This window comes from Artemia franciscana, chromosome 17 (genome assembly GCF_032884065.1).
Source record: "Artemia franciscana chromosome 17, ASM3288406v1, whole genome shotgun sequence".
Classification (NCBI taxonomy): domain Eukaryota; kingdom Metazoa; phylum Arthropoda; class Branchiopoda; order Anostraca; family Artemiidae; genus Artemia; species Artemia franciscana.
The window spans coordinates 42,732,077-42,745,402 of record NC_088879.1 but is presented as its reverse complement, the minus strand read 5'-3'; the positions used below and the strand labels follow the sequence as shown (position 1 = coordinate 42,745,402).

At 35.4% G+C, this 13,326-nt stretch overlaps 1 protein-coding gene across 2 annotated transcripts in view; it reads right to left on the bottom strand.

Moving 5' to 3' along the window:
- LOC136038270 (fibrinogen-binding protein-like) overlaps positions 1 to 13,068 on the bottom strand; it is a 29,417-nt gene extending 16,349 nt beyond the window's left edge. For both annotated transcript variants that reach the window (XM_065721390.1, XM_065721388.1), the window contains exons 1-2: positions 12,839 to 13,068; positions 1,676 to 1,781 (exon numbers count right to left, since the gene is read on the bottom strand). In XM_065721390.1, coding sequence (XP_065577462.1) covers positions 1,676 to 1,772 — 97 coding nt within the window. In that variant the 5' untranslated portion in view covers positions 1,773 to 1,781; positions 12,839 to 13,068. The remainder of the gene's footprint in view (positions 1 to 1,675; positions 1,782 to 12,838) is intronic.
- Positions 13,069 to 13,326: the final 258 nt, after the last annotated feature.

Here is a 13,326-nt window from a genome sequence, read left to right as displayed (position 1 = left end):
GATCACTTTGAGTAAAAAAAAAAGGGCACTAGGACATCCGATTTCCAATCAAAGCCACCCATTCCGGATTTTTACCACCACCCTTTCCATAAAAGCAATATGTGCCCTCGGAGCATAACTTACAACCTTTGCGCTAAGGGCTGTGGAGGGAGAGTGTAATCCTCAAAGACATTATTTCTAGATCTTTTAACTGCGTTGTATAAAATAACTATCTCAAAATTTTAACTGAATTTGTTTGGGGAATTGATGGGCGCGGGAGGGGGTTTAGTTGCCCTCCAATCACTTTCAACTATTAAAAGGGCCACTAGCCCTTTCAATTTTTAATCGAATGAGTCCTTTTCGAAGTTTCTACGACAACTCCTTCGATACGAAGTGCCCTGGTTTGGGGGCGATATTTACTTGTACTTGTGGTGGGAATAAGGGGTTCCCATCTTACCCGTTATCAAAGATATTCGAGACCTGTTTGAACCACGTAGTTTGGCCTACTGCCAGCTGCTTTACAAATGGGAGCCATTGAGTTGTCCATCTGTGACCAAACTTTCTGAAACCCGCAATATGTTCAAGGTCCGATTTAACAAAGTTTCCCCAGCTTTTACACTGTCCTTCTTGGCGTCTCTTCCATGAGTTACGTGTCTCAGCTATAAGGATTCGGCTAGGCAAGTAGTCTGTTGGCCTCCGTAAGACATGGCCCTACCATTTCAGTCTATGCTCCTTGATCATGATGGCAACGCATCTGTTGATAACACAGATTCGTCGTATATCACCCCATGGGGGTTATAGTTGCCCTCCGATCACTTTTGTCTCTAAAAAAGGGCACTAGAGCTTCCTTTTTCCAATTAGATGAGCCCCCTCCGAAGTTTATACAAACCCCTTCTGTAGAACTACTTCTGAGAGGTACTTCTGTGTAAAGCGCCACTAGAAAAAAAAACATTGAACACTTTGTGGCTTTTTACTATAGACAGCACTACTGCGTTGCCTCTGAAACCCTTTAAACTGAATAGTTAAAGGGGGGGGGCAGAGACTCTCAAAATATGTATTATCTGCTCATTTTATGTTTTTAAGACACCCTTTATTTTCATATGAAAAATGAATTTTCTTTACATTTAAAGTTTTAACTTAAAAGGTGAGCAGAATTTTGGCTTTTTGAGCGTTTAGTCGGAAATATATGTTCGAGGATTGAAGCAACAGTTGCGAAGAGAACAGTCGCTTCACAAACATTTACTAAATACTATAGAATAGCTATAATGTTTTATTTTTCCTTTACACAAAATAAATACAAAATATTGTATCTACAGTAATTGAGAAAACTTATATTTACGCTCTTCATATGGCTTTTAGGCATGTTCCCTACTAACAAACAGGATAGAAAACTATGTGAAAATGCAACAGAGGCCACAGCCTCTGCCACGCTCTAGAAGGCTAATGCGGGTTTCACCCCCCCACCCCACCCTAAGTCAAACTTATAGGTATAGTTCTAAGAATGCGAACAACATTTAAGAAGGTGTAAATATACTGGATTCGAAAAGTCTCCCTTTTAGTTATGATTAGATTCGCTTTAACTTTTGGAAATACAATAATGGATATCCTTTTTAAAAGTTTCGTTCAAAGTTTATTTCTTATGGACTTGGTCAAATTGGTTACTCAACAGCTAATATTCTAAACAAGGCTGTCTTACCGATCATCGCCTCGGATTCGCCTTCATCACAATAAGCAGTTCGGGCAAAGGCTAAAAGCACTACAGAGAGTAGCGCTAGCAGGGATGCCGACCTCATTCTCAGTCCCTGGAAATATAAGATTTGACTATTAAATCTACTCAAATTGACATAAATTAAATTACAAAATTATTAATTTGTTCAGATAAAAATTATTACATCTTGTCAACTTTAAAGTCCGGTACCACATAGGAACAGAGAGCTTGCTTGTAAGAAATCTTGCGACTTAAAAACTTTTCCTTCCTTTTACTGGTTTGAAATTTCATTCAAAAGAACCAACTAGGAATTGAATAATATACGCTCATCGTGCGCAAAATTTTTGATGTAAGTTCCCAAGTAAATGTGGTTGACACACCGATGAGGTTTTTAAAATGCTCTTCATCTATGAAGAAATAAGGGAAAATGATTCGTTTGCGGAAAAATATCACAAGAATAAACCAATGGAATTAAAGCACACTTTTTACCGCGAAAGCGTAAGACAGCAGTCTCTCCTATTCTCTGTACTAGAACTTGTTTACCTTTTCCTGGTGATTTTTTTCAAGTAGTCTGCAGAGGTGATTTTAGAGGTGGGACAGAGGGGACACTTACCCCCGGTGCAGACTTTCAAAGAAACAATCTAATTGTTTTAATCACCCTGTAATTTTCTGAATTTTATTTTTATTAATATAAAGTAAAGGGTGCTTTCGGCAGTCAGTATAACCGAGTTGATTCCGAAATTTCAATTTTTCCCATATTTTCATAATCATTCCTGGAAAATAAAAGTGACTAGATTAAATTTAATTACTCACATTTTTGTGGGTGATATTTGTAACATGAGCTAAAAATATATCTATGAAAAATCTGCTATGGAATGGACTGCTGCATAATTGGAAGTTCTTACCCTATCTCGAACAAATAAACGTTCAAATGGGAATAAATCCACTTATTTAGATAGAAAAACAAGTAAAAAAGTCTAGATATTTCTATCACATATCATATATGATAAACAGCGATTGTCATCAGCAGAAATACTCAAGTGTTAAAATTGAAACTAACATATTTATACAAAACAAAATAATTAACTTTCGGGTCATTCAAAAAATAATGAACTTCCGGGTTATTCCCTACATTTTTGGAGAGAGTTCAATGACAAAGTTCATTCAAAGCCTTGATGTAATTTTTCATCTTTAATCTTTACTGAATGTAAAATAAATTTCCCATGAAGGTAGCAAAGTCTTCCGTGTCTTTTTCCAAAGGAAATTACAAGGAAATGTTGAGTTTATAGTTGTATATTTGGTTGGTCCTATTTCTCCACATATACGACGTATTTTGACGTATTTTTGACTTATTTATTTTTTTGATTTGTTCACCATAGAAAGGCAGTGTGGACTATGAAAATGATACCTAATTTATGGTGTTACGATGAAAACTTACCCTATCTTGAAATTTTGTTAAATTTCTTAAACCTAAAGGGGCACCCACGGGCATATAGGCTGCATAAAGGACAGTTCTCAGAATATACCATAAAATAAGCCTTCTTGCAACTTCCTTATGAATGTTTGTTCTACGTGAAAACGTAAAAAAAAAAAAAAAAAAAAAAAAAAAAAAAAAAAAAAAAAAAAAAAAAAAAAAAAAAAAAAATCCACATAGATCTTTAATAAGCTTGAGCTAGCGCATTGACTCTGGTTATTTGGGTTTTTCTGAGTTCTATTGGCTTTCTGAGTTCGTAACTGGTTATCTTAACTGAGCTATACCAGGTTATCTGAGTTCTATTCCTGTGTTCGTTTGTGCCCGACTTGTACATGTTTTTTTGTTTTCTCTTCTCTCTCTCTCTCTCTCTATCTCTATGCCTGTGTGTTTGAGCCGCTGTTTACATCTTTATAACATCGGTGCTTCTACGCTAGGGTCTCACTTGTCTTTCGATTTTCATTAAATCAGAATAAAAGTTTGGCCATTTTAATAAACGGTATGTAAAGGGTTGTTCCCTTGGTGAGCACCAGTGTCTATCCTTTGTGAGTACCAGCTGGACACAACTTGGCAGGGCTCACAGATCGGCCCCAGTGTGTGCATACTACTGGACAAAGGAAAACCTCGGTATATCATAAGTATACTAAATTTGCCTCAGAATTTTAGTACTTACACATTTTTTCAAGATTAGTCATCCAAAGGATGCATAAAAGACTAGATACTGCTTTACTGTCTTTTCAGACCAATAGCAATTCTAAACAGGTAACAGAATATCCCTTCAATACTAAGATGAATAAAATGATTTTATTTATAGCTCCTTATCGAAATGGACTAAAAAGTGGAGTATTTTTTTCTTCGAGAATCTATAGATATAAGTAAAAACGAGGGGCGCAAAACAGATTAAGCTCTACATGATATAGATGTAAAACTAATTGAAGTTAAAAGTGTATAGTTAAGTTGTCAGTGTGTGTGCGTAATTTTTGTCAGTCTCATTTTCTTTTTTCTTTTTCTTTTTGTTCACACTCCTCTTAACGTCTCTTTGTTATGTAAAGAGGGTGACAATAAATTATTAATAATAAATGATTATTATTATAAATGAAAAAAAGTCACCGAGTTGAGGAAAATGATTAAAAAAAAATAAGTTACGCAAAGCACAATCCGCTTCGCCCTCCTCATTTTTACTTATATTTATAGATTTTTTAGAAAAAAAAAAAACATTTCTACTTTTACCCCATTTAGAACAGCAAACAGTCTCTACAGATACACTAACGTATTACAATTAAAACAAGCTATGTTATGCAGAGTAAAATATTTTCTGTATGATTTCTGTATTCTATGATGAATAATTTAAACCAACATTATTTTATTCAGTATAAATGTAGCTTGCTTTAATTGTAATACTTCATTTTATTGGCTATGACGATCACTGATGTATGTAGTCAATATATCAAGAACTTTTTGTATCTGTTTTTCACTCTCTACTAAAAAAACTTATCCCTGTTTGAACTTTTATTTGCTCGTTTTATTACTCATCCCACAATGTTTTGCTTTAAGTTCAAACGGGATCTTACCCGATTTTGCAGGTTTTTATGTCTTCATCAATGTGTATTTGTTACAAGTTTTCAAGTGGAATTATCCGCCAAATGATTTACAACCAAGACGGAAAATCTTTCTCGCAAATGAAATTTTATTACGAAACATTCTCATATACAATTTGACATAAAAAAACAAACACGGCAAAGATGTGTTTTTAACACCCTAGCCGCTGCTACTAATTTATCTGCAGTAAACCAAAAGGTGTTATGTTACACAAGAAATTTTACAAAAACTGAAAATAGGTGGCGCTTTTTTATTTTTGTTATGCCTCATCTTAATTAGTGAAGAGGCCTGTCTTAATTACCTAAATAATCATGGTTATTAACAAAGTAAAGAACAAACCACGGGCCATAATACCTAAGAATTTAAAAACAATTTCAAAAAAACTGTCGAGTGACAAAAATTATCCCAATAATATATTATGTGTAAACAACGGGCAAATTTTACAACTTAAAGACCTTTCCCCTGTGGCTGTGGGGGAGAGGGTCAAGTTCTACCCAAATGCACAGTTATTGGGCCTTTCAACTATGATGAACAAAATGGCTATCTAAAAAGTTTTGATCGGACCATTTTGTGGAAAAAGTGGCGGGGGGGGTGGCCTAGTTGCCCTCCATTTTTTTGTCACTTAAAAAAGGGCACTAGAACTTTTACTTTCGTTCGAATGAACCCTCTTATTCTAGGACTACTGGGTTGATACAATCGTCCCTAGAGAGAGAGAAAAAAAAAAACAAAAACAAATAAATACGCATCCGTGGTCTTCCTTCTGGCAAAAAATACAAAATTCCAAATTTTTGCAGATACGAGCTTGAGACCTATACAGTACAGTTCTCTGATACTATGAAGATGGTATGATTTTCATTAAGATCATTTAACTTTTAGAGGTGTTTTCCCCTTTTTCCCGAAAATCATGAAAATTTTCTAAGACTCGTAACCGTTAATGGGTAAAACTAAACTTAATGGAATTTATATATTTGAAATAAGCATAAGCCAATTTTTTATTATATTTATTGGTATCAAAGTCCTTTTTTTAAACTCGTTTTTAGAGTTTCGATTACTATTGAGCTAGGTCGCTCCTTACTTACAGTTCGTTACCACGAACTGTTTGAACCGCAATTTTCTCAGGTTTTTCTTTTGGTTGTTAGTATGTATATGAGGGAGTTACCCCCTCCTTAGTACCTTGCTCTTTACGTTAAAATGTTTGTGAAATATGAGCTGACATGTTTGAATATGCTATAGGCAATTTTTGGTTTGCTGATTGCTGAGAATTTTCAAAAATATACGAGATCCCTTTTTAAAAATACCATAGGGAATTGTTGACTTGTTGATTGTTGACAATTTGCGAAAACATTCGAGTTGACATGTTTGAAGATGCTATAGGCAATTGTTGACCTGCTGATTGCTGAGAATTTTCGAAAATATATGAGATGCCTCTTTAGAAAATACCATAGGGAATTGTTGACTTGTTGATTGTTGACAATTTGCGAAAACATTCGAGTTGACATGTTTGAAGATGCTATAGGCAATTGTTGACCTGCTGATTGCTGAGAATTTTCGAAAATATATGAGATGCCTCTTTAGAAAATACCACAAGGAATTGTTGACTTGTTGATTGTTGACAATTTGCGAAAACATTCGAGTTGACATGTTTGAAGATGCTATAGGCAATTGTTGACCTGCTGATTGCTGAGAATTTTCGAAAATATATGAGATTCCTCTTTAGAAAATACCATAGGGAATTGTTGACTTGTTGATTGTTGACAATTTGCGAAAACATTCGAGTTGACATGTTTGAAGATGCTATAGGCAATTGTTGACCTGCTGATTGCTGAGAATTTTCGAAAATATATGAGATGCCTCTTTAGAAAATACCATAGGGAATTGTTGACTTGTTGATTGTTGACAATTTGCGAAAACATTCGAGTTGACATGTTTGAAGATGCTATAGGCAATTGTTGACCTGCTGATTGCTGAGAATTTTCGAAAATATATGAGATGCCTCTTTAGAAAATACCATAGGGAATTGTTGACTTGTTGATTGTTGACAATTTGCGAAAACATTCGAGTTGACATGGTTGAATGTACCATAGCGATATTGTTGACATTTTGATTGTTGATAATTTGCGTGGATATACGATTTGAGAAAATTTTCAAATGAGACCCTGTAATGCAAATAAGGGTTTTAAACACCCTTCTAAACTTCAAAATGAGCAATAAAATAAAATTCAAACTATTAAAATACAAAAGTAGTTTTTAGTTACTTATCTAGAAGTCTGCAATAAATTTTAGGTCTAGTGGATTCTAATTGGATTAAACCCTGGAGGCTGCCTTTTTAATATGAGATTCTGTTGATTTTAACGCATGCAACAGCCCCCAGTAAGCTTTGAGATCTTATATTTTCCTTGCTAATCCTTGTGATTTCAATAAGTATCAACTACTTTCAGTTTTTTCAAAGTTGTCCTCCCCTCCCTCCCCCCAAAATCATGAGCCTTCAAAGCGAAACCCTCAGCTAGTGCCTATATGTAAGGACTCAGGAAAAAATTCAATACATATGTTTTTTTTCATTTTGTCCGAAAAATTGCTTGGTTTAAGACACAAGTTGCCAACACGTCTCCAAAGCTCTCCGTGCACTATTTCTCACTTGATTTTGGCAAAACATCCCTGGAACAGTTTCAGATATTTGTTGCTTGTGTTTGACAGATACGCATTTTTGAAATAAAACAATTCTCTATGCGTGAGAGCCGTCACGGAGAGCCATGAGAGCCGTCACGAATGCTCTCACATGAGAGCCGTCACGAATGCTCTCACACGAGAGCCGTCGGGTAAATCCAAAAGAGTGGGAACATGTACTACTAGGAACTTAACTTTTACCAAGATCTAAGTAGCAGTATATTCTTTTTCTATATATTTTTCGAATATCTTCTTGTTTCCCTGGGGATCCATCGCTCCCCTGCTCCCCTACCCGTACCCATACTCTGATGAGAAGGCTTTGCACTAGTTCCTGGGTTGAAGTCTTCCCAAAATGTAAAGTCAAAAATATGTTATTTCTTAAATTGTCTATTCCAAAAAATTGCCAACTACGGGGCTCCAAGCATACACCCTCAAAATTTGGATATCTAATCCAAGGTTTGGGACCCAAAAAATAGAATTCGACGTCTAAGAGTTACGGTATCGTATCCTAGAATCACAGAGCCTGAAAAATGGATATCTAAGGGAGTACCTTTGACGTCCAAAAGTCGGAAACCCCTCACTAATATATAGTCGAAATAAAAACTTTTGTGTGGAAGCTCTTCTTATCTGGAAACGCAGCCATAGGGGCTAAACCCAAAGCTGCTAGCCCCTCAATATGTTATTACGCACACCTGGGTCTTGTGCAATACTTTAGCGCACATGTGACGCTATAATATACCTACATCGTAGAGAGTGTTTACTTTTGGTTGTTATGTAATAGGATTTGATTGTCACATAATAAATTTTGTTTACTTTTGGATGTTATCTAATAGGTCTGGTTTAGTGTCAAGAAGTTAAACGGGAATCCCCAGTTGTAGCCTTAGGGGGCACACGCGAGGAGTGTTACGTAATGACGATGCACATACGGGTGGTACATAATACTTTAAGATTTTTCTTTTGTTTTCTTCAGGATTTTATTTTTCTTCAGCATTTAATTTTTCTTTCAAGGTGGTTTTTCGTTTGGGATTTCATTTCTTTCAAGGGCCTTTTTTGAGACTTCATTTTTTTCATGATGTTTTTTCTCAGTGAACGTTTATTATCTAAAGATTTTTGTCCACTTTAGGATTCGAATTTAAGACCAGATATTTCCCAAATGACCAGATGTGAGCTTTAACCATCAGGACCAGCAAACTATTCATAATATTTTGATTCGAGGAATGCTTCTACATGATAACCTATTGCACGCAAGGAGAATCGCCAGATCCCGCATACTAGAGCAATTAAAAGGTTTGCATGTTTCCAACCCTTTCCACATGACACCACAAGCATCCCATTGCTTTCGATGTTTGCTCTGTTAGATACACCTGCATATTACAGCATTATTATTTTCCCAACGTGACCTAGATAGGTTAAGTTACATAGCAGATGTTACATAGCATTGGAATTAGATATTTCATTACATAAATGATTACGCATTGAAGTTTTAGCCTGGAACAGGAAATCTACAAGATACAAACTTTATTATACATACAAATTGTATTAATAAAAACAAATTTACAAGCATTATTGAAACACAGAAAAAGCAAATAAAACACAACAAACAAAAACAAAACGTGAGAAAAGATTATAAAGGATAAATCATATCCAAAAAGAATCATGAATTAAAGAAAGGTGGGAACCCTAGCAATGAATTCCAGAGGAGAGGGTTGTTATTAGAGATAAATTTAAGCCATATTAAGAGGTATTTCTGATCTATTACTCTTTTAGACGAACCTGCAAGAAAAAGACACACAATTTCACATTCAATTATATCTGAGAGGTTTTAATGAAAATACCGCGTTTCTTTGAGCCAAGAATATGCATATTCACACCACCATGACAATATGTGGCTAGCCCATCCTAGCAAACAATTCCAGAGGGAGAGAGTTGTTATTAGAGGTATAGTTTTATTTACGCTTTAGTTCACGTTTTAAAAAGCTCCTACAAGCAACACTAAAGAATTTTGCATTTTTTACTGGAAGAGCGTTTTTGCTGTGGGACAATCTTTTTTGGCTAAAAAAAATGTCTATGTTAACCTTCTGTTTCGTAAGAATACCTGCAGCCGGTGTGGTGAAAAGTACTTCAAATTCGTACTTAAGTATGAAGTATTAAGTACTTCCAATTTTTGTACTTAAGTATCAAGTATTAAGTACCAGACCACAATTGTACTTAAGTAGTACTTGAGTTTTAAGTATAGAACTTGTATTTAAGTATTACTTCAAGTACTACTTAAGTACAACTCTACTAGCACCAATTCTAGCTCAGTCATATCTAGTCGTATAGCGGAAATAAAACAAAGTCGCATAATAAAGGCAAAATGCAGTTTAAAGAAATAATTAAACACCACGAAAGACAGTAGAGCTCTGCTTCTTTGAACGTTAGTTTTAAACAGTAACAGTATCACATGTATCCACTTGACGAAAGTCATCCAACAGTCTACCAAAGTACCTAATTACGGGATTCTAGGTAGTTCTAGGAATTCTTCAACGGGTGTTTTCTTCTTTTTCCATTTAGTCTGAATCGCACTGTTCTAGGTCAAGAAACATTGAAAAAAGTGTAGCCTCCCTTACTCAAGGTTAATGATTTGTCTTCTGGTGGAGATACTGGTACTGGGAATTTGCTTTTAGCATTGCTAAGCATTCGAACCTGTGGTCTCCTAGCAAATTCCTTCGTGGAGACCAAATGGATACTGCAGTTGAAAAAAGTCTTTCAACAGCTGAAGATGGCAATACATAGTAGTAGTTTTGAAAACTTGCCGCACATGAGGGTAATCCTTAAGAACTCAAAGGTCCCTCCGTTTGTCTCCTAGAAACTCCAAAACCTCTATCTTCACTTTGTTAACTGCAGAGTTAGACTGTGATGAATCGCTCTCATCTTCTGAGAATTCCTAGAAACTATCACCTGACAAGTGGCTGGACTTGTCGTCATCAAGATCGTTTGTTCTCATCCTTTTAGCCTCCTCAACCAACATTGTTGCAGCTGCTTCTTTCCAGCTGTTGGGGTATATTTTGTTCGTGGCGTGCTGCATGTTGCGAGGGCGTAGTCTTTGCAGAGTTTGGAAGGAGCCCCCCCCCCAGAAAGCTAAACCGCCGCTCAACACCGTCTGGTAATGCACTAACCAATGGAGCAGTGTGCTTCACATACTGCTTGAGCTTCATCAGTTCTTTCTGAAGGCTTTTGACTGTCGAGTAAGTGCTATCAAAGAAACATTTTTCTTTCAGAAAATTTTTTTCAAACAATTTTTTGCAAAATCCTGAAATCCTACTACTTTTGAGTCTTGAAATTCCTTTTTTTGAAAAATCCTTTCTGTAAAAAAAAAAGGCATTCCATTGAAGCGGAATGTACTTGAGAGAGTACTGAAGTACTTAAGAATTTATTGGTACTTGAGAGCTTCAAGTACCTATTTATTTTACTTAAGTATTAAGTACTCCATGAAAAATGTACTTAAGTAAAACTCAAGTACCTTGATTTTGTACTTAAGTTGTACTTGAAGTACTTCCCAGCACTTCCTGCAGCTTTAAGAACGAATACGCTACCATACGGCAATACTGCCTCAGAAACTTGAGGCTCAAAATGCGTTTAGATTTTTGATAATTCTAAATCAATTAACTATCTCAGAATTGTCACACAATAGCATTTTGGACGTCTTTGCTAGAATTTCTGTTTTGAACCAAAAATGAATGAAAACGCCGCTTTGCTGTGGGAAAGTCTTTTTGGCTAAAATAAATGTCAATGTTAACCGTTTATTTTGTAGGACTACCCACACCTACTTACAGTTTATGGTTACAGTCAAGTTCAAAACCTGCACAGTATTTTCACTTTCAACTTCTTTTTGGTTACTTTTATAGTTTTGACCAGTTTATTTTTATGGTCAAAATCAAAGCCTGCACCGTCTCTTCACTCTCGATTTCTTTTATTGGTTCTTGTTAAAGTTTGATTAGTTTGTGGTTATAGTCAAATTCAAGACCTGCACAATATTTTCATTTTCAACTTGTTTTATTGGTTATTTTTATAGTTTTGACTGGTTTATTTTTGTAGTCAAAATCAAAGCCTGCACTGAATCTTCATTTTCAACTTCTTTTATTGATCATTTTTAAAGTTTTGATCAGTTTATGGTTATAGTCAAATTCAAAACCTGCACAGTATCTTCATTTTCAACTTCTTTTATTGTTTATTTTTATAGTTTTGACTGTTTTACTTTTATATAGTCAAAATCAAAGCCTGCACCGTGTTTTCACTCTCAACTTCTTTTATTGGTTATTTTTATAGTTTTGAGTCGTTTATAGTAAAGTTCAAAACCAGCACCATATCTTCATTTCGACATATTTCTTAGTTATTTTTAAAGTTTTGATCAGTTTATGTTTATAGTCAAAATCAAAACCAGTGCCGTAAATTTATTTTCAACGTCTTTTATTGGTTACTTTTATAGTTTTGACCAAGTTATTTTTATAGTCAATATCAAAGCCTGAACCGTATCTTCATTTTTGACTTCTTTATTGGTTATTCTTATAGTTCTGATGAATTTTGCAACGGCGTAACTAACACAAGACCATTGCGAAAAGTGCTGGGCTTGGCGTGAAATTTTGTCCCTGACAAAATTTCCCTCAAGCAAACATACATTCTTCTTAGACAGAAGCTTAGATCGCCCACCTTTGAATGCGAAGCTTTAGGAAACATAACATACATGACCCATCTGGATTTAAAATTGCAGAGAATTATTCGGGGGGATGTGACCAATAATAAAAAAAAAAAAAAAAACTTGGAGGAAATACATAAAACAAACTTCACTTTCCTTTTGCAAATTCTATGAATAAGAATAGACGTCCAACTTCTTGAAATACGACGCACAAATGAGGGCCAAAATACAAGATTCTCTCCCTTGTGGTCTTCCAGGGGAGGGGGCAGGATACAGTGTCTCTTATCCATCTGGGCGCACTAATAATTCCCCAGAATAACGAAAGAGATTCAGACATTGGAAATTAAACGAGACATTGGAAATGGCTTCTCTGAATATTTACGTGCTAAAGTGGAATCACAAAGAATTAGCTGTCCCAACACACTGGCAAACCTTTTGTTTCGGCCATTATTCCTCGTGTTGGTTGTTTTTATGGAGTTGTTCAATTTGGCAACTACATAACCCACAACAGGATACTAGAACTTGACCAGGAGCTGGTCCATGACTCTTTTTCCCTCTATGAAACTTACTTTCTTCTCATACATGAGCTCAGATAGTTCTGCTTAGGTGCAAAATCCTAGAGAATATTATGCCCTTAACTCGCTCTCTGGACCTTAAGATTGTAAAGATTATTCGTGAAAATTTTATAAGAAATCAAAGTTTAAAAAAATACGACGCGATTTATATTATAGATTTCACTTACGTTTGGCGAAAAGTATCCAAATTCTGGAACTAAACTCTAGAAGTATCTAAAGTCAAATTCTGGGAACCAGACGCTCAACTCGGGACCAAAATACAAAATGCTCCGTGGACATTCTCGCCTCAGGTGAGGATTCCATGCACCAATTTAAATAATAAAAAACTCAAATGACATTCTGGGACTGGAAACGTTGGCAAGGTCATCAAATCATTAGATCGATAGGTTTGAATCTTGACCTTATTTTCTAAAAAGAAGAGTATCACTTGTAATACTAGCAGTGAAGCTTCTCAGAAAATAGGAACAAAAGAAATAAAAATTGTAGTATACACCGCTGTGGGAGGATCGTAGGAAAATTCCTCCCCAATTCCAAACAAAAAATTGAAGAAGGCTTGCCTCCTCCCAAAAACTGTCTTAATGTACTTTAAACATGCTCCCCTTTGCGTTTATTAAACAAAAAAAAACAAGTTTTTTTTAAATGAAAGTAAGGAGCG